The sequence below is a fragment of the Epinephelus fuscoguttatus genome, linkage group LG3 (assembly GCF_011397635.1).
Source record: "Epinephelus fuscoguttatus linkage group LG3, E.fuscoguttatus.final_Chr_v1".
Lineage (NCBI taxonomy): Eukaryota > Metazoa > Chordata > Actinopteri > Perciformes > Serranidae > Epinephelus > Epinephelus fuscoguttatus.
This window is the reverse complement of record NC_064754.1, coordinates 44,871,010-44,889,364: the sequence shown is the minus strand read 5'-3', so window position 1 is coordinate 44,889,364 and position 18,355 is coordinate 44,871,010. Positions and strand designations below refer to the sequence as shown.

Below are 18,355 nucleotides of genomic sequence, written 5' to 3'. Positions count from 1 at the left end.
GAAGTTGATCTACCCTCCAAAGATTATGTTACAATAATGTAAGAGCAAATTTAGCTCACTGGGATGATCTGTTATGCGCTGAGAAAATTATTACATAACTCTTAGCAGGAGACAAGGTAAATAATAATAATAAGAATAATCAAAATAGACAGTTTGTGCTAAAAAAAAAAAAAGTGCTAATAAATAGAACAAATCCACCTTAATGTTATGAACATTTGTTACTTATTAAACTACAACTAAACACCACCACAATAAACACAAGACAACACATGGAAATCAGATTTGTTTGAAGGAAGATACAATCAAACTTACTTAAATGATTATTAAAGTATGAATATTGACACAAACAGTGGTTTCTTGCAGTGATCATTCCCCGAGAGACTAAGTTAGACAAATACCACATGGCCTGATGAAATTTGGCCAGAATGGATTCATCCAAGAATTATCTCATGAGAATCACTTTTTGTTGGCCAAGTATGTGTACACATACAATGAATTTAACTGTTTTTTGTTTGTTTCTACTGGGTTTTTCTCACTGTTTTTACACATAAATAGACATAACAGTTGGGAACAAGGACAAAAAAGCTGGACATGTCTGCCTGACTAAAGGTGTGTCAGTACTATTATGTGCACAAGTATGTCAAAGAATTGGTGTTTCTATAAATATTTTCTAAATATAGGCCATATAAAAGCACCAATAACCACAAAATAAAAACTAAAAATTGTCTATTTGTCTATTAGTGCAAATAACTAAATACTGAATGGATAGCAGCATGCAGGATTTAAAATGATAGTGACAGATGATACAGTATGTACAGTAAATACGCGCGCGCATGCGCACACACACACACACACACACACACACACACACACACACACACACACACACACACACACACACAAATAATTTTTTAAACTTGCCACAAATGACAATCTGCCAAGTACAGCTGCTCAAGCAGCAATAGGCCAGGTGTGCAAGGGTGAGAAAGTAGGCAGGGTTTAAACTTTTCTCTCAGCCTTTATTTTGGCTAAAAGCAGAACTAGCTCTATAAACTCTAGAGGCTGTCCATTACTTACTGAGTGACTTACTGAGTGACTGTTACACCAGTGGTCGATCAATAAAGCCCTGGTCAAGTGTTGGAGTTTTCTCATTGGCCATTGCTCTTTCAAAAGAATTAGGCACTAGGCCTTTATTTGAACCAGATGTACATTAGATATGTTAGTACAGCTTCTTTTCTGATTTATTCCCATTTGCTATTTAATTGCTGTTGCAGTATTATGCAAAAGTCCTGTGGAGCAGGAGAGGAGAGAGCAGAAGACATTAAGAAAGGTGAGATAAGCTTCCACTTATTAACTATTGCAAATAGGATCATTCTTTATTTTGAGTAATCCACTGTTTTTGAAATGATTTCTCTTTCGTGTAACTTGGTTCCACAAAAAATACTAACAAAGAAAGTAAATGCTCACAACAGTTAACAGCTTAAAATACAGGCAACTTCAACTTGGAATTTTTCTAAATGTTTACACAAGATTATTACAAAACTCAGGCCAGAAAGGGAAAAAAAGGGCAACTGGTTACGATCCAGTCGGCAAAACTGGCTGCAAGGCAACTCCATATGTGTTCTCATCATACTCAGCATTACTTCTTGCTTCTTCGTTTAGATTCTGTGTGACGGGATCCGCAGGTGACACAGTAACATTATGCTTTACGTTGAAAATATCCCACCTCTCAGGCAACAGGTCATGATTGAATATGAATGAAGCCAGCAAAGAAAAAACTAAGATGGTTACCAAAGTGCACAACATGGAGATTGTCCTGATAGGAGACTTTTGGATGTAGACGCCATCTTCCAGTGTGCAACCAGGAAGATGAAGAACAACAGGAAGACCTACAGAATTCTCCCCCAGCAAAACCCTTACAGTCAGCCCTACGATGTAACCCACCACGGCACCATAACCATTCGTCACTTCAAAGAAGAGCACAGAAACCAGATGGGGGAATATGAGGGTGTAGGCAGTATCTGCTCCGAGAATCCAGAGGACCAGGGGGCTGTTGGTGTAGAACGTCATGGATGTCCCAACCACACCCACCACCACCACTGTGACCCGTATTACCCATTGCATTTCATTGTCTGATGCCTAGAGACATGAAGTCATACAAAAAGAGACATCTCATTATTCATTAATTTACCTGTGCTTTTCAAAATAGATGGCTTTTGATTTGAAAAGTTTGTACTTAATTAATTAGAACAAACAGTTGTGCACCTAACACTCATTTTCAGAGAAACTCCTTACCTGTTTGCATAGGATGTTCTTGTAGATATTTGAAGAGAAAACAGAAGTTGCAGACAACAGGCCAGAGTCTGCAGATGACATGACAGCAGCGGCCACAGCTCCGATTCCAATGATTGAAATATAGGATGGAGTGAGGTTCTGTAGGGTCAGGGGCAGGACCAAACTTTGCTCACCACGTACATATGGAGATGGAGAACCATACAGCGTCAGGTTCCAGTCTGGATGAGAGAAATAATAAAAATAAATGATTGTAATTTTTCCTCACCAGAACAATAGACCCAAATGGAATTTATGTAGAAACATATTTACAACCATTTTTCCTGTTTATGACAACCAGTGTTCATTTTGACAGCTATTTTAGATTTACTCTTAGTCTGCTTGTTTTGCTGCCATTCATTGGCTAACAGCCACTGATGCACCTAACAAACTCCATAAATCCATTCATCAGCTCCCACCATCCACAGTCAGACACACATGGCTGATTATTTACTGCGGAATTACAGCTCACATTCGTACCAATGGCTGACACTGCTTCGGTGCGAGTGTTTTTGCTGGCTAGAAGATAATTACAAGCATGGCCTTTTTCTGATTGCAGTGTCTGATAGGTCATAACATTTTTGTTCGTCTCATCAACAAAAATTAAACATATTTTTCGTCTTAGTTTTTATTTTAAAAACAAATTTGTAGCTCATCGTCTCATATTCGTCATAGAGAAAAGGTCATTGATAGAAAATTTTTATCATAGTTTTCATCAAAGAAATTACAACTGATGACAACTGCACAGGGGATGCATTTTTTTTTTACATAACTCACCTGTTTGAATTCCTTGAAGGCTTAAAGTTATGCAAAATTAAAGGCATTGCCACTTTGAGTGATGGGTTGTCTGTGAGTTGTCACCACAGTCTATGAGTTAAATCCACCCCTCCCTCCTTCCCAGCTACCATCTTGTCTAAATATGGTCACTTCGGGTTACTTATGGCTAAAAAAATCCAAGATGGGGACGGCCAAAATGTAAGACTCAAGGCCACTTGAGTCCACAAACCAGTGGATGACACCACAGTGGCTACGTCCATTATTTTTATAGAGTCTATGGCAGTGTCACATTAGCTCTTGGTAATGTACAAAGGCCATATGTAGACTTAGGAAGCCAACTAGCCAGAAAGCGACAATCAATAATTTGACCCAACAATACTTATAACTCCTGTCCACAATGTAAGTATCTGTATTGAAGGTCTGTCATCTCAAACCTAATTCCCACCTGTAGAGGCGGCGACAGCACCAACTAAGGCAGGGGGGATTCCAAGTATGATGATGACAACAGCAGCAGCATAGCAGGTAATCTGGGCAGTTCGAGATGAGTTGGCAGACAGCGTCCTCTGGTGGAAGCTCTGAAATGAAATACTACCAATACCCTGAAATAAAAGAGCACAGGGAGGAGAGAAAGATGTATGTTGAGGACAAGAAAAGATGAGGAAGAACAGTTAAGATTAAAATATACTAATACACAAGTACTGTCCAAAAGCCAGGGCATCACTCACTGTTCCATCACACACAGGGATAGACTGGGGATGAAAAACGGCCCTGGACTTTTTGACTTAGACTGGTCCACCAGTCTCAGTAATGAGTATAAATTTGTACAACATTAAATAAAAGAATTTGTTACAGTATAATGTTAGTATTCATTCATTCATTCATCTTCTAACCGCTTCATCCTCTTGAGGGTCGCGGGGGGGCTGGAGCCTATCCCAGCTACATCGGGCGAGAGGCAGGGTACACCCTGGACAGGTCGCCAGACTATCGCAGGGCTGACACATAGAGACAAACAACCATTCACGCTCACATTCACACCTACGGACAATTTAGAGTCTCCAATTAACCTAGTCCCCAAATCTGCATGTCTTTGGACTGTGGGAGGAAGCCGGAGTGCCCGGAGAGAACCCACGCTGACACGGGGAGAACATGCAAACTCCTAATGTTAGTATACTTATTACAATTTTATGTACAATCAAATAACTATATACCACTGGTATAATATGAATTCCAATTGAACAATATGGTTGAGTTTAAGAAATACAGAAGTGACTTTTATAACTTTTGTAGGTATTGTTCCTACATTTCATGTAACAATGAGTCCAACATTTCGAGAGTTAGCTGCAGCACTGCAGCTTCTTTTAAATGTTTCGTCCTATTCAGGCTGTGATTGGTTGGTTCACACAAAGTGACAGTGATGAGCACTTCGACTTTATGAAAAGTAGAAAGTTTAAACAAAACGGAAGCGACATGGCTAAATAGCCAGTTAGCCAAGTTTATAGTTTATAATCACCTCAAGATAAGCATCACTGTACTTTCAGTTCCTTTGGACTGTGTCACAATGTACACTTCCGACCTGCCATACATTCCAATCTCTCAGTTCATTCAGTAGATTTCCACTCATCCCGCCTCTCCACCCCACCTACCTGCAAGTCAATCACCTGTCCACACATCTGCTGCTCCTGCCGGCCCACCATACCCACCTCTTCAAGCCAATTCTGCTCACCTGTGGCTCATTACCCCCTGCCCCTATAAAGACTCTAGCTTCACAGACTCTCATTGCCAGATTGTTCTTCGCCACACCCATACAAGACTTTCCAGCTTTTATTCCCATACTACTTCCTCCTGCAGACCTCGCCTGCCTCTGATTCTCCTACTTTGTCTGCTCCCCGGTAAACTACTCAGCCCTCTGTCCTTGACCAAGAGCCCTGCTTCTGGCTCCCTGGTTTCTGTTTGCCTGTTCCCCCACGACTGTGTGGAGAGGCTGTCACCGAGCTCTCTGTAGTAAGTTTACCTGTTCTACTGCCTGTGGTTTCCTGTGAATTGCCTCACTGTATGGCTGCAGATTCAATCTTTGTGTGTGCCGCAGAATGAACTTGGTTGTTTGGTTGTTCTGCTTTTTGCCAGAACCACCCTGCCTACAGCCAGTTCCACACAGGTTAGGTGTGTTGACTTCCCTTGTGTGTTCTCCTGGTTCCAGATTCCCTGCTAGTCTCACATTGCCTTCTGCCTGCTCTATCATGGTAAAGTTGCACACCATTGAACATTTTGCTGTGCGTGTGTGTATCCAGCAGTAGCCGGCTGCTTCCCTTCTTTCGGCTTCAGCAGTCCAGGCCTTGATCCGTGGACAGAGGCTGTTTCTCAGAAGGCTCCAAGCCAAGATATTGACTCTTCCACTTGTTTCACTTGTCTGCTCACTCTGGCCCTCATTTATCAAACGAACGTATGCCAGAATAATGGGTGTACGCTCATTTCCACGCCAACTTTGGCATTTATCAATTTGGACGTGAGCGTAGGGTACGATCAAATCTCACGTCAGGTCTCAGCTCGTGTACACAAGTTTGAGTCAGTGTGGATTTGCAGTGCAGCACAGCAAGCTCTGGCTGAGTCTGAAAATAATTATTAAACAAACCTCAAACTTGTCATCTAAGCATAAACAGCCATATATTCAGTATATTAAAAAAGGATTCCCAAAACAAATAAAACAAAATGAAATAAAATAGCCATGAATGATTACGTATTCATCAATCGCAAAAATTACCACTCTATTAACTTACAGGGAATTTGTGATGCCAGGCTATCACTAAACGTGGTAGCCAAGTGGCCGGGGGCGGGGACGCATGACTCATTTATATTCCATAACAGTAGCGTGGGCTCACGGCTACGGGACGGCGCACTGCAGGGCCAATGTCTCCTCGATAAGTAGGCTATTAAATGACAACATTTTGGTATGGTTCTTATTCTATGTTCTTATTCTAAGCAATTTGTATCTACATAACAAGCATGTTCTCATCAGTGGAGTCCGCCATGTTGTCCTACAGTAGCCTGGATGGTCTGCACAACCTGTACAGACGGAACCACCTCCACATGAAAGTATGTGTCCTTGAAGCCCATCTGGACCAGTTCAGAATACTGGTGGGCAATGCATCGATTTTTGTATCTGCACTCATTGAATAACCTCCTAAGCCATCATAGGGCTTAGGAGGTTATTCACTGAGTGCTGATCTTTTCTCTAGAGCACAAACTTCTTTTTGAATTTGAATTCAGAACTAGCCCAGCTAGTGACTGCTGTGAATAGGAAAGCTGACAACAAGGGAAAGACCATGTGACTGCTTGGAAAGACAGCTGAGGGAGGAGGGAAAAGACCCCAAAGGTGCTAGCATGGGCTGGCAACCCATGGTAGCAGTGATGAGGCCTAGCAGCCTTACTACAACCAAATTAGCTACAACCAACATAGAGAAAATACCCCAAGAGTCAGCCAGAGCTGGGGTGGAAAATGACTCAGCGGTGCATTACATGGTAACAGACATTGGAACGGACATGACTATGCATTGGATCTGTGACTCAGTGAAGGATAAGGACACAGACCTATCCACCAGGGCTAGAATTAGCAGCACTCAGGGCAAGGAGAGCGCATCTGTAGAGGACAAAAGTAGCACAATCGAGAACAAGATGCTTCAGGTTTGTCCTTGCGGCTGGCAAAAAGTAACATCAGTGAAAGGCCTCAGAACTCATCAGGGAAAGAAGAAGTGTGTGGCAAAGAAAGGGCAGAGTAGCCGCACTGATCAGTACTTCTTAAGAAGTCAGTCGAGTCAGTCAGATGAAGTCCAGCGACAGGTAGAAAACCACAGTTCACAGGATATCAGTAACACTGCCACTGAAGAGGAGGAGGAGGAGGGGGTAGTGAGAAGGGATGCAGGTGACACTGAGGTTAGCAGGCCAGTCAGAGAGAGAACCATGGAGCTAAAGGATAGAGTTAGATGGCCTAGGGCAAATGACAGTAAAGAATGGGAGACCGTTAATAGATATTTGACAGTAATCTTAAGCAGGCTTAGAGGTTTTCCACCGGATATCCCTCCATTAGGAGGGATAGAGCATGAGATAGATGTCAGGCCACCTAGGTGGAAGGAAGTTCAGGAGGTGGTCAGGCGTGCAAAGGCTTTTTCGGCCCCAGGGCCTAATGGAGTCCCCTACAGGGTTTAGAAAAGTGCACCTGATATCCTTAAATTTTTATGGAAACAGCTAAGAATAGTTTGGGAGAAACAAATTATCCCAAGAGCATGGCATAGGGCAGGGGGTGTCCTCATTCCTAAGGAGAAGTCCGTGGACCTTAGCCAATTCTGGATGATTTCTGTCTTAAATGTAGAGGGGAAGATTTTCTTTAGTGTAGTAGCGCAGGGATTAGCTAGCTACTTAGAAAGGAAAGCCAAATAGATACTATGGTGCAGAATACCAGGTTTTACAGGGTGTTAGGAACATACTAGCATGATCTGGCACCAGATTCAGGCAGCAACGATTAAAAAAAGGGACCTGCATGTAATATTTTTAGATCTTGCAAATGCGTTTGGTTCAGTACTACATAGCCTCATTTGGAGTGTGTTTAACTATTTCAACGTGCCACAGGTAGTTGTTAACTTAGTGAAAGCATATTTTCAGGTTATTAGGTTGTATCTAAGTACGGCAGGTTTCACAACAGGTTGGCAGAAGCTAGAAATAGGTATTATGGCAGGGTGTACAATTTCTCCATTAGCGTTTGGAAGTAATCCTCAGGGCTTCCAAGTAGGTGGTAGGTGGGGAGGGACGGCAGAACAGGTTGCTTCTTCCACCAGTTAGGGCTTACATGGATGACATGACACTGGTGACCACAACAATGCCATGTACAAAGAGGCTACTAGAGAAGGTAAATAAGAACCTCAAGTGGGCCAGCATGAAGATCAAGCCTAATAAGTCTAGAAGCATCTCAATACATAGAGGGATAATAAGGGATAGGAAGTTTGTCATAGAAGATGAGGAAATCCCAACAATTAGGGAAAAGTCAGTAAAGAGCTCGGGTAGGTGGTACAATGTGGAGTTGAATGATGAAATTTAGAAACAATGTGGCTGAAGGAATGGATAGAATAGATATATCAGAACTTCCAGGAAAGTTGAAGTTGTGTTTGCAATTTGGGCTATATCCTATATCCTATCCTATATATAGGTTAATGTGGCCATTGTCAATTTATAAAATTCCAATATCCATTGTGGAGAGAATTGAAAGGTCGGTTAGCCCCTATATAAGGAAGTGGTTGGGCGCTCCTAGGGGCCTAGGTAGTGTTGCATTGTATGGAAAAGGGGTACTTCAGCTGCCAGTATCTACTTAACAGAGGAAATTAAATGTACCAAGGTCAGGACAGAGCTGTTGCTATCTGGGAGTAAGGACATGGTAGTTAGGAGTGTGGTTAGGGACCAAGGGGAGGAAGTGGAAGCCAAGATTGGCAGTTCAGGAGGCAGAGGCAGCTCTTAGGCATGCAGAGATTGTAGGTAATGTTCAGTTTGGCTGGGGAGGCCTTGGGCTTGGCTAAGACAAATTGGTATGGAATAAAGCAGGTCTCAAAGATAAAAGAAAGCTAGTTGTGAGGAAAGAGGAGATATTAAAAGGTGCAGATTTAGTGGCCCAGGCTAAACAGGGACAGTGGTTGAATTGGGAAAGTGCAGAGTGGTGTGACATAACCAGGTGTTGAAAAGTTTAGCTGCGGGCATTGAAGATAGGTAAATTCAGAAGGTTTTAAGAATAGGAGTTTAGCAATTCAGTTTGTCCGTGAGGGAGAGAAATACAGAAGGGATAAGTTAGTAAGGAGGCAAGGGTGTGGCTGCCTAGAAGGTGCTTATGACTGGGACATGCAAGTAGATTTAGCGGGAAAGCTTGTTGTTCCCCAGGAAATAGTTTGTACCAATCAGAGGCCTGGCATAGTGTTGTGGTCAGTGAGTCAACGGATAGTTTACTTCATTGAACTGTCAGTTCCTTGGGAAGACTAAGTGGAAGAAGCCTATGAAAGAAAAAAGCTTAGGTATGCAGACTTAGGAGCAGAAGCTGAGCAGCGAGGATGGAAAACTAGGATTTGTCCAGTGGAAGTGGGGTGTAGGGGATTCATAGCAAGAAAAGCTGTCTTGCTCCTGGGGGAACTTGGAGTGCGGGGACAGAGTTTGAGGAAGACAGTGAAGGAAATGTCAGATGAAGCAGCTAGATCTAGTCAGTGGATTTGAATGAGGAGGAATAATGTCAGTTGGGGGCCAGCAGGGGGAACTACTAAGCAGGGTACATAACTCCTTGAGATCAGGTGCAGGAGAAAATCTCGGAAGAGGAAGGTTATTTAAGTGTGAGAGTGGCCTATTTGAATCCCTTTTGTTTGAGACCATGCTGCAAGGTGAGTGTGTTTGCTGATCCTGTGAGTTTATCTTCTCTAACTCCTTTAACTTTAGCTTATATTGAAGTTATGCTATGTAGCGTGTGAAATAGACTATGATGAATGTGCTGGGAAAGGTAGTATCGGCACTGTCACTACCTGGAGCTCGCATAAATGGAGCCTGGGTTTGTTGAAGGTGGCAGTGTTGTTGAGAAAGCCTGTGAGTTTATCTTCTCTATCTCCTTCAACTTTAGCTTATATTGGACTCTGCAGCTAAATGTCCCCAGATTTAGCTGCAGAGTGAGGATTTCTCTTTTTCACACTGGTCTCTGGTACAGGCAGCTGCGGACCCAGACCCAGGCTGAGTCTAAGTGAGACGAAAGCAGCTGTCTGGAGGAAGAGAAGTTTTGCCTAGTCAGGCTCCAAGATAACGCTGTCTGCTGGCCTCTGCCTAGAAGTGGTAAATTCACAGCTCACAGCAACTTTATACAATAACAGGCTCCAGCTTTTGTCTGATATCAGTGTTGCTCAGTGCACGGACAGAAATGGCTGTATCAGCAGAAAACTTCTGGAGGTGGCAGCTGTCCGTGTTGTATCTGAAGTCCGATGTGTACAGGGTGAAGAGGAAGGGGGCGAGGACTGTCCCCTGTGGAGCCCCTGTGCTGCAGACTACCACATCAAACACACAGTCACAAAGCCTCACATACTGTGGTCTGCTAGTGAGGTAGTCGATGGTCCACGAAGCCAGGTGGCGGTCGACTCCAGCTCTTTCCAGCTTCCCCCTGAGCAAAGATGGCTGTATTGTATTGAAAGCGCTGGAAAAGTAAAAAAAAAAAAAACATGACTCTCACAGCACTTCCGGTGTTCTCCAGGTGAGACAGTGATCGGTGGAGCAGGTAGATGACTGCATCATCCACCCCAATGCCTGTCTGATATGCGAACTGCACGGGGTCCAGTTTTGTTCTAACCAGGGGTCTGAGATAGTTCAGTATAATCTTTTCCATGGTCTTCATCAGGTGGGAGGTCAGGGGTACAGGTCCGAAGTGGTTGGGTTCCCTGGGGTGTGCAGTCTTTGGTACAGGAACCACGCAGGAAGTCTTCCACAGGACAGGAACCATCTCCAGACTGAGGCTGAGGTTTAAGATGTGCAGAACCAACTGACAGAGCTGGACTGCACAGTCCCTCAGCAGTCTGGAGCTGATGCCATCCAGACCAGTAGCCTTTCTTGCCTTGATCTTCATGAGCCCCTTCTTCACCTGGGTCAGCTGGGGGTGGGGGATGACTCCAGCTGAGGAAGATGGGGGGAGGGAGGTGTGAAGTGGAGTGGGGTAAAGAGGTGAGGGGAGGGCGCAGCTGATGTCCCTGATGTCCTGAGGGAGGGGGAGGAGGTGTTCCAGAAAGGATGAGAGGGCCCTGGGTCTGTGCTCTGGTGGGTAGGGGAGGGAGAGGGAGTAGAATCAAACCTGTTGAAAAACAGGTTCAGTTCATCCGCCCACCCCGCTCTCCGGACTCTGGGCCCCTCCCGCTGTTGTTGTTGTGGCCAGAGATTGTGTTCAGGCCTCTCCACACCTCTCTTACGTTGTTGTGTTGAAGGCGCTCCTCCAACTTCCTCCTGTAGCTGTCCTTGCCCCTTCTTAATTCTCCATGCCGCATCAGTTTCCAACATAATATCAAAAACTGTAATATATGGACAGCACCATTCAGCAAGGTGACTCTTTTTCTATATGCTAATCTGACAGAGCAGAGGACTCTGGCAGGGGAAGGACAGAAGTGTGCTTTATGGTGAATAAGGACTAGTATAACGATGGGAATATGAGGTGCTGTCCTGTTCACTGCTATACACCCTTCAGAAATGGCTGCAGAGCAGTGCTGCCCATTTTTCTGGAGGAGCAACCATGCAGCAGTCTTGTTGAGGTTGGGATGTGTACACAGTTAAATCATTCCACAACCAGAAACCAGGGATTATCAGTACCATCCAGAAACATGGACAATTATAAAGCAGCAGCCAACAATGTAAGTGTCACGGGGTGTGATTGTACCCAAATGCAGCACACTGAGACAGGCAGACAGTTGATAACGACCTGTATTGCTAACACAGATATGAAACAGTTGTGGGGTCTTTGAGTTTGGCTTGCTTGTAGGTCCGGTGGTGAGTGAGTGAGTGAGTGAGTGAGTGAGTGAGTGAGTGAGTGAGTGAGTGAGTGAGTGAGATGAGAGCAGGCAGTCAATACTTGAGCAATCTGAGAGTAGGGGACTGTACCGTGAGTGCAGATGGGTCTCTCTTGAGGCTGGAAGTGGCTTTCCATACCAGGACAGCAGCGGTAAATAGGATGGGTGTAGCACCGTGTATCCACAGAGCCAAGCACTAGGAAGGGAGCAGGCAGAACTCGGAGTCGGAGTCAGAAGGCTGAGGTGATTATCAGGGCAGAGACGATAGAGGCAGGTCAGGAACAGGCAGGGTCAGTACCAGGGAGTCAAATCAAGAGTGAATGCTTGAAAGTCTTGCATGAAGTCAAAGAACAATCTGGCACTGAGGGAAAGGCAACAGCTGTGCACAGGAGTGTGGGGTTGGCTTGATGAAGGGGGTGTGGCCAGATGGCAGGTGCAGGTGAATGGAAATTTAGTAGGTGAGAGAGAGGATGAGCAGAATGCAGGCTGTGATAGTAAGAAGTTCCAAAAAGAAATAAATGACAGTGCACAAGTTAAAGGGGCTGATGGGATCACATTTCACTCAAGTCTTATGTTATATCACTCCTTGTGACAAAGACATGATTGATTGATAGTTGTACTGAACAGCTAAAGCCTATATGACTGACATCATTTTGAGTCAGGTAGGCCTGAGACCTCTCCCCGAGACAGTAGAGTGTAGAGTGGCAGAAGTTTTACACTCCGCCTGAATGTTTAATGATTTAAAAGTGATATTGCTTCGCCCAGTTTGAAGTTTTATTTTTGTGCAAAGTGTACTCATTCCCTCTCAGTTGTGTGCAGCCAGTGAGGTATGTTTATGTATCTGTTTTATGTTTCGCTGTACATATGTGTACACAGGAAACTACAGTTATGTGTGAGTACATGCTTATTCTGTATATTGTCATACATTAAAAACAGCTTGACAGTGACTTTGATGATGCTGGTTTTGACTGAGGTGGCATCCTCTCTCTTTCCTTAATTTCCTTATTAACCCCTTGTCTCCAAACCCTGTTGATGATGCATTACTTCCGTGTTTTTTATCAATATGCTTGCCACATTGACAGGGAAGCAGTCCTCCTACTTTGCTTATCAGTGTTACACAGTGTTGTGCTAGTTACTGAAAAAACGGTAACTAGTTACCGTTACTAGTTACTTCATTAAAAAGTAACTCAGTTACTTAAACCAAAAAGTAATTTATTACTGAGAATAGAAAAGTACCCCCCCCCCCCCCAAAAAAAAAAACTCGACTTAGGACTCATCGTATTTGTGCTTGCTTTTTTGTGATTGTCATTTTGAAACCGTGCCCTCTCAAAACATGCTGATTGAGAGAGTTGTGCTCGTTTTCCTCACTCTGGAATTACTTACTTCATTCAGACTCGGCACCATTGCACAACAACTTCATGGCCGCATTGTTTACTCCAGAGATCAGCTGATCGCGCTGAGGCCGGCCGTCTTGGCGGCCGGAACATCGGAGATACCAGCTGAATTGTGGAGGAAAACACACAGAGGATGAAGTAAACAGCAGCAGAAAAAAGCAGGGTTGAGACAACGGAGGCTTACGGAGAAGAGAAGATATAAGCCATGTCTCCCCTCTCTCATCATGGGCAACGTGAGGTCACTGGCAAATAAGATGGACGAGCTGACAGCGGTCGCCAGGAGTCAGAAGGAGTACCGGGAATGTAGTCTGATGTGCTTCACTGAGACATGGCTTCACCAGGACATTCCCGACAACAACGTCTCCATCAGCGGCTTTCAGACCGTTCGGGCCAACCGGGACTGCACCGAGAGCGGTAAGCGCAAAGGAGGGGGGCTTGCCATTCTAGTAAATAATGTACAACGTGCAACCACTGGTGCAGTCCTGACCATATTTCTATTAAGGAACTTATCTGTTGCCCGGACATTGAACTGTTTGCTGTTGGACTCAGGCCGTATTATTTGCCCAGGAAGTTTTCACATGCCATTACTGTAACTGTTTACATCCCCCCCTCTGCCAACCCGACGTCGGCATGTGACGTCCTTCACTCCACCATAGCCCGCCTGCAGACTAAACACCCGAGTGCCTTCATAGCTATCTCGGGTGACTTCAACCATGTCACCATGGCAACAACATTACCCACATTTACACAGTATGTGAGCTGTCCTACCAGAGAGGAGAGAACACTGGACTTGCTGTATGCAAACGCCAAAGATGCATACAGCTGCTCCCCCCTCCCCCCTCTGGGTAGGTCAGACCACAACCTGGTGCACCTCAACCCCTGCTATGTACCACTAGTCAAGAGCCAGCCTGCGACCATGAGGACAGTGAAGAGATGGTCAGAGGAGGCTTATGAGACACTGCAGGACTGTTTTGGTGTGACAGACTGGCAGGCACTCTGTGAGCCACATGGGGAGGACATCAACAGGCTCACAGAGTGCATCACGGACTACATCAGCTTCTGTGTGGACTTCACTGTCCCAGCCATCAAAGTCATCCTCAACTCAAAGAAGAGGGCCTTCAGAGCTGGTAACAGGGAGGAGGTGAGAACAATACAGGGGGAGCTGAAGATGAAGATCAGGGAGGCTAAGGAGAGGTACAGATGGAAGCTGGAGAGGAAACTCCAGCAGAACAATATGAGAGAGGTCTGGAGTGTAATGAGGACCATCACTGGCTTCAGGACCTGTCCTCTCTCCCTTCCTCTTCACCCTCTACACCACGGACTTCAGCTATTGCACTGAGACCTGCCATCTTCAGAAGTTTTCTGATGACTCTGCTATAGTTGGATGTATCACCAAGAGTGATGAGGATGAGTACAGGGCTGTTGTGGATAACTTTGTCACATGGTGTGAGCAGAACCATCTGCAGCTCAACGTGGCAAAGACAAAGGAACTGGCTGTGGATCTGAGAAGGACCAAGACACCAGTGACCCCTGTGTTTCCATCCAGGGGGTCAATGTGGACATTGTAGAGGACTATAAGTACCTGGGGGTACACATTGACAATAAACTGGACTGGGCTAAAAACACTAACGCTCTCTACAGGAAGGGCCAGAGCCATCTCTATTTTCTGAGGCGACTGAGGTCCTTCAACATCTGCCGGACTATGCTCAGGATTTTCTATGAGTCTGTGGTGGCCAGTGCTATCCTCTATGCTGTTGTGTGCTGGGGCAGCAGGCTGAGGGTGGCGGATGCCAACAGACTCAACAAACTGATCCGCAAGGCCAGTGACGTTGTGGGAACGGAGTGTGACTCTCTGATGGTGGTGTCAGAGAGGAGGATGCTGTCTAAGCTACGAACTATCTTGGACAATGTCTCACGCCCACTCCACCATGTGCTGGTCAGGCACAAGAGTACTTTCAGTGGGAGACTAATACCACCTAAATGTACCACTGAGTGTCACAGGAAATCATTCCTGCCTGTGGCCATCAAACTGTACAACTCCTCCCTCTGAGTGGCCCTGAGACTTTTTCACACACACTGCAATAATCTAATTTAACTTGTGCAATAACCCCATTCACCCTGACTGTATATATTCTGTTTGTGTAAATAATCTTGTTCAGTTTACAATATATATATGTATATATGTATATATATATATATATATATATATATATATTTACGTTTATGTTTGTTAATAATTCCTGATTATTTAACTATATATTTGTAAATACTATTGTTTAAATTTCTTAAATTTCTAATTTTCTCGTATCTTTCCTCTCTTGCAAGGAGCACCTATAACATAAATAATTTCCCCTCGGGGATCAATAAAGTATTTCTGATTCTGGTTCTGATTCTGATAAGCGACAGCGGATGGAGTTTAACCAAGGGACTGTTAGACTACAACTTGACAAATCAATTGAACGGTATAGGAAACATGCAACTGTCTTCTACAGTGGAGTCACTCACTGTCAGGCAGCTAAATGTTTTACAACTACAGTACTTGGATACAAATATGGAAAATGAGCTAAAGAGAACATTTGAAGAGCTACATAATGATGACGAATCGAGTCACCCACTGCAGACATTGTCTGTCCACAACAAAAGCTTCCTCTGGATAACAATGGATATCACATCACTGGATATAACGTTACTGGGACTAAAAATCTACAGAAGCGCTACCGCCTAATGTAACGTTACAGCACTGTGGTGAGGCCAGCAGGTCGACAGTGACTTCAGAGATGGTGAGAGAGACGTGTTTCATTAAGATGCGTTGGTAAGAATTGTTCATATAACTCTGTCTGAGTTGACTATCTTTTATTGTTTAGGGCTAAAATGTTTTAGTGAAAGGGAACTTCAGTTTGTGAAGGAATACTGCATGCTGCGCGCTGTTTTAAAACCTGGCCAAAAATAACGGAGTAATGCACTGTTTGGTAACAGTAACTGAGTTACTGAATTTAAAAACTAACGCATTTGAGTATTAGTTACTGCCAAATCTAACAGCGTTACTATTAACATGTTACTGCTCAACACTGATGTTACACAATATAGGTGTGTAAGCTACAGCTGTCATTGACCCTGAAGAAGATCTGTGTTGGTCGCAGTGCGGTGATCACTTTAAATACATACTGCCATGTAAATTAAAATCATTTTAATCTGCACAAATTCTACAGTGTTCCTTGGACTGTTTTTAAAGGAGACTTTTCCACCTATGGAATCTGCAAGATGGAACAAGCGCAGTACTCCTGACATTTTAAAAGAACATCTGTATGTGATCACCACAAAGACCCAGTAGTGACTACTCCATTGTCTTACATTAAAAGGTTATCTCATTTCATGACAATTTCAGTTTAAGTACATGTGAATGTATTGATGGTGTTTTGACTGTCCTACTGACATGCAGCTTTGCTCTGAGTTTATGGATGGAAGGAGGAAAGTATGACACTCATGAATATTGCTCTTACAATCATTAAGAAGTCATCAATCCACTTCCAGATTTTGTCTTGCTCCAGAGTGCTGACCCAGGGTTCTTGGAACGTGTGGTTGAATGCAGTCTGGGCAATGTTTGTAGATGTGGGGTTGAGCAGCAGGAATGGGATACACAACCACTGGAGAGAAAACATTGAGATCATCAGACCGAAGACATTAGAACAGCAAGTCAGTTAATCAATTTCAATCAATTCATCAAACATAACAACACTGCTGTTTGGCCTAGGTGGTTTTTGGAGGTGTTGGTTTTCTGTGTTTTTCCCTTTCCAGTGAAAGGTTCAAAAGATGTGAAATCTGTAATAAATAACTTTTATTGCAGGATTGAGTTTTCCTAAGATGGTGTTCTCCCAAGGGACAGTATCTACTGTAGGAAAAACAGCCTTCTGAACTCTCCCAAAACCTAGATTTTAAGTAAATGGACAGGGGTGAGATGGGCCACTCTGAGGGTCAAATGTTTATTGCTTTGTTCCGGCCTCACCTCTTTGTTGATAAACTCTTTCACCATCATCGTGATACTAAGGGTGGTAAAGGGGTCAATTGGAAACCCTCCAGATCCCAGTTGCTGATTAGCATCCTGGAAAAAATTCAGCATTTGACAACTCAGCCAGATTACCTGCCAGACCAGGGTCATTAACTATGCTTTTAAGTTCACCACATTCTTTCCCCCTTTTGTCACATCTATGGGAGCCACACCAGCTCTATCTGGTTCTCAACCTGGTGAAGATGAGATATAGAACAGATGTGGAGGTCGTAAATTCAGCATGCATTCCTGAGCAGACACTAAGTTTCTCTTGTATCCAACTTGAAATGTCTCTTGAAAGTAAAACTATACATTTTATCCATGTTCTAACATTGTAACTGTGCATAATCCTTGTTTGTTTGTTAGTTGAATGATTTTTTTTCACTCTTGTAGGTCATAGTATGAGTGAGTTATTATTTCATGTGTTTAAACCCTCATTTAACATGGAGTCATACTGCCATCTTGTGACATTAGTTAAGAAGAGTCCCCGTAAGGAATCCCATATTATATTTTGAGTTAAAGCTGCCCTGTGGAGTTTTTACATATAAACCAATGTCCGTTACATTACAGCCACTGCCAAAGGAGTTATTAAGATGATCATTGAACGCATCTCCACCACACAACAGTCTCTGGTTTGCTTAGAAGTGATACTGCCTCTCAGGAGCGACATTCCCGCGCTGTCGCACAGGAAATGACGCATTTGACATAGAGTTCAAAGATCACATGCGCAGTTGGAAATGTCGGAGACGACGAGGCTAGCAGAGGAGCTACTGAAAGATGTCTGAAAACCCAAAGAAACGGCCCAGGAAAGCTTCCGAAGCCTCTGGAGCTGGTCCCGCTGGTCCTCCCCAACCTCCGCGACGTTCAGAAGAAGGAAAAAAGGCAAAACGAGAGAGTGACAAACGCAGAAATCAAACCAGAGTAAAGCCTGTTTCACACAGAGCGCGCAGGGCGGCGTGCGGTGCGGGAGCCTCACTCGTATTGCTGACGTCATCGAACGGCACATGCTGACTGTTATTGTTGCAGTACTCGGAAAAACACGGCAGATGGCGCAAATGGACAAAACTCCACAGGGCAGCTTTAAAATATAGTTGGATTGATTAATCAACTTGTCTTTACTAATATGTGCTTTCTCATTTTGTATGTGATGCAACCGCAGATTAGTTTGTAGTGTGTGTATACGAAACAGTTTATACTTGTGTTCCGCTGATATATGCGGTATGTATTAAATCTAATTTGATGTTAGGAGTCAATTTTGA

The 18,355-nt window shown here is 43.9% G+C and overlaps 1 protein-coding gene across 3 annotated transcripts in view; it reads right to left on the bottom strand.

The window, feature by feature from the left end:
- Positions 1-1,021: 1,021 nt before the first annotated feature.
- The window catches only part of LOC125886562 (high-affinity choline transporter 1-like), a 43,027-nt gene continuing 25,693 nt past the window's right edge, over positions 1,022-18,355 (bottom strand). For 2 of the 3 annotated variants that reach the window (XM_049572869.1, XM_049572868.1), the window contains 4 exons: positions 16,552-16,695; positions 3,554-3,707; positions 2,296-2,513; positions 1,031-2,139 (listed from right to left, as the gene is read on the bottom strand). In XM_049572869.1, the coding sequence (XP_049428826.1) occupies positions 1,576-2,139; positions 2,296-2,513; positions 3,554-3,707; positions 16,552-16,695 (1,080 nt within the window). In that variant the 3' untranslated portion in view covers positions 1,031-1,575. Of the gene's footprint in view, positions 2,140-2,295; positions 2,514-3,553; positions 3,708-16,551; positions 16,696-18,355 lie in introns of all 3 variants that reach the window. The other variant, XM_049572867.1, reaches the window with a different exon arrangement.